A 2,740-nucleotide genomic window follows, 5' to 3' on the forward strand; every position below is an offset into this window, starting at 1 on the left:
CGTTGGCGTCGAGCATGCAAGTGAATCTTATATTATGACCATCATGTCTCTTATCATGTACTGTTCGTGTTTAAAATGATGTTTCTCTATGTTGAGCAAGTTTTATGATATTGTTGAGTATTTCATCATTTGTGAGTATTGACTAAAGTGGAGACTTATTTCATAGAATTAACTGTTGAAACGAGATTGGTTATAGCTGATTCCCTCGTGGGGATATTATGGTTTCTATTGTTGATTCCTTTGCCGGGAAGTTATTGTTTCTATTGTTGATTCCCTTGCCGGGATGTATTGTTTCTATTGTTTGGGTGAGGAAGAGTGTAAAGCATGAAGGGTGATGTCGTGCATGATATTGTGAGTGAGTGTTAATGCACGAAGGGTGATGCCGTGTCGATATTGTGAGTGTTAATGCACGAAGGGTGATGTCGTGCCGATATTGTGAGAGTTAAATGCACGAAGGGTGATGCGGTGCTATGATTATGAGAGTTAATGCACGAAGGGTGATGCCGTGCCGTTTCTATTGTTTCTTATGGTGAGGACGAGAGTAAAAGCACGAAGGGTGATGCCGTGCATGTGTTACTGTTTCATTATTACTGTTGATACAAATATGGTGTTCATTATGCTTCTCTATTGATTTACTGTTAGAATTTGATATTCCCCGCAGCATGTTCCCCTTCCCACCTTTATCTGTTATTTCCTATTATTATTGTTCTGTTCGTATATGACTTAACTGCACATGTTTATATGGTTGTCGTGTTCTAGCCTTGTCACTACTTCGCCGAGGTTAGGCTCGGCACTTACCAGTAGATGGGGTCGGTTGTACTGATGCTACACTCTGCACTTTTTGTGCAGATTTTGGTGCCGGACCTTGTGAGTAGCTTGAGGTAGCTGCCTTCAGTCCAGGGAGACCAAGGTAGATCTGCTGGCGTTCGCAGAGCCTGAAATCCCCCTTTCCCTACTTTAGTTTTTTGCTGTCTCTTCTACTTCGAGAACAATTGTATTTCTTTCAGACTTGTATTTGTAGTAAATCTTAGTCGTTCATGGATTGTGACACCAGGTCTATGGGGTAGTTATGTACTTGAGTTGTGGCACTGTTATATCATTTTTCGCACTTCCTAATTATCTTGTTTTAACTATTATCTGTTCTTGTTTGGTTAATTATAATGGTAGTAAAATTGAAATTGTCGGCTTGCCTAGCTTTCACGAGTAGGCGCCATCACGATTCCCGAGGGCGGGGAAATCCGGGTTGTGACAAGTAAGAGTTGAAATCTTTTTATCAAACATTTCATGATAGGAGAAAGTCTTTATTCAAATTGGCAACATAATAACAGCTCAACTATATTTCTCCAGAACAGAACAAATACAACTTCCTATGTCTTAAAGGACCGATTATCATCAACAGTACTAAGGAAAAAAAAATCTTGTTACTGTATCAGTTTTTATTTCCTTTTGGGAGCATTCCTACAAGATCTTTTGTTATGCCCTTCTACTCCGCATTTTCCACATGAAACCTTGTACTTATTTGCATTTACTTCATCATATGGTTTGTATCTTTGTTTTTGAGGTCTCCCTGGCTGTCTTTTCCTAGTAGGTGGCATTACAACTTCTTCAGCTATATGTTGTGGCACATTCCATTTGCTTTCATCAGGAAGCGGGTCTACTGATATTTCATAAGTCTTCAAAAGACTCTCCCTCGTGTAATAAGGAGAACAATAGTTTTCATAAGACTCGTTCATGTGCCTCAAAGCCGCCAAAGCATGTGCACAAGGAAGTTCATCAAGGTGGAATTGTCCACAAGTACATCTCTTATTTTGAAGGCACACAATGAAGCGCTTCACACCATCTATCACAGTATGGATGTGATTTGTGGAAGGCCTCACCTACAATTTTATTACAAACACACAACAAGTTGTCAGCAACAGATACAAAAACAAAATAACTATAATTATTCAACAATTTTTCTACAATTAACAGTATATATTTAGTTTGATGGAATCAATGATCTGATGTTACTGGCTATAACTTACTCTCATCCTCTGCAATAATGTCCGGTTGTTCTCCAACTCTTTGTTGTATTTTTTCCTAAGGTATGTGAACATACCTTTTGCATTCAATAACTTTTCATTAGTCCAGCGTTCAAGAAGAGTCCTCATGTACTCTAATAGTTCTACTACGGGTAGCTCTCTTGCATCTTTTATTACCGCATTCAATGACTCTGCAATGTTTGATGTCATCGTCCACGTTCTGTTGACCGTAACATGTCCGAGACCATCTGTGATAGCCAATGTTGTATAAGTATGCTTTAACACCGTGTCGATCTCTTCAATCTTTGACATTCTTTCATTAAATTCATCAAGCGTGTATGATCGTGCCGTGGCAAAGTACAATTCCCTTAACTTTAGATGAACCTTCTTGAACTTTGACCTTACATTTGCCAAATATGCCACATGCAAGCATAATATGGCATGCCGGTATAAACAATAGATGTTGCCTTCAAGATACTCTCATTTCGGTCCGAAACAACACACATATTTGGCTTTTCACCATATGCATGTTTGAATTGCTCAAAAAACAACCTCCATGATGCGTTATTTTCTGAATCAACAACAGCATATACCAGTGGTAATATGCTACATATCACACATGTGGCAAAAAGAGATTCAATTGCTGTAATAAAACTTTAGAGTATAAAAAATACTGAAAAACAACTTTATAACAAATATTTCTACAATTAATCTATAAT

The 2,740-nt window shown here is 38.2% G+C and overlaps 1 protein-coding gene across 1 annotated transcript; it reads right to left on the reverse strand.

Moving 5' to 3' along the window:
- Positions 1,437–2,333, reverse strand: LOC109224444. Its single transcript, XM_019389025.1, has 2 exons — positions 2,025–2,333; positions 1,437–1,877 (listed from the first exon to the last, which is right to left on the reverse strand). The coding sequence occupies exons 1-2, from the start codon at positions 2,331–2,333 to the stop codon at positions 1,437–1,439; spliced, it is 750 nt and encodes a 249-aa protein (XP_019244570.1).

Source organism: Nicotiana attenuata, chromosome 3 (genome assembly GCF_001879085.1).
Source record: "Nicotiana attenuata strain UT chromosome 3, NIATTr2, whole genome shotgun sequence".
Classification (NCBI taxonomy): Eukaryota; Viridiplantae; Streptophyta; class Magnoliopsida; order Solanales; family Solanaceae; genus Nicotiana; species Nicotiana attenuata.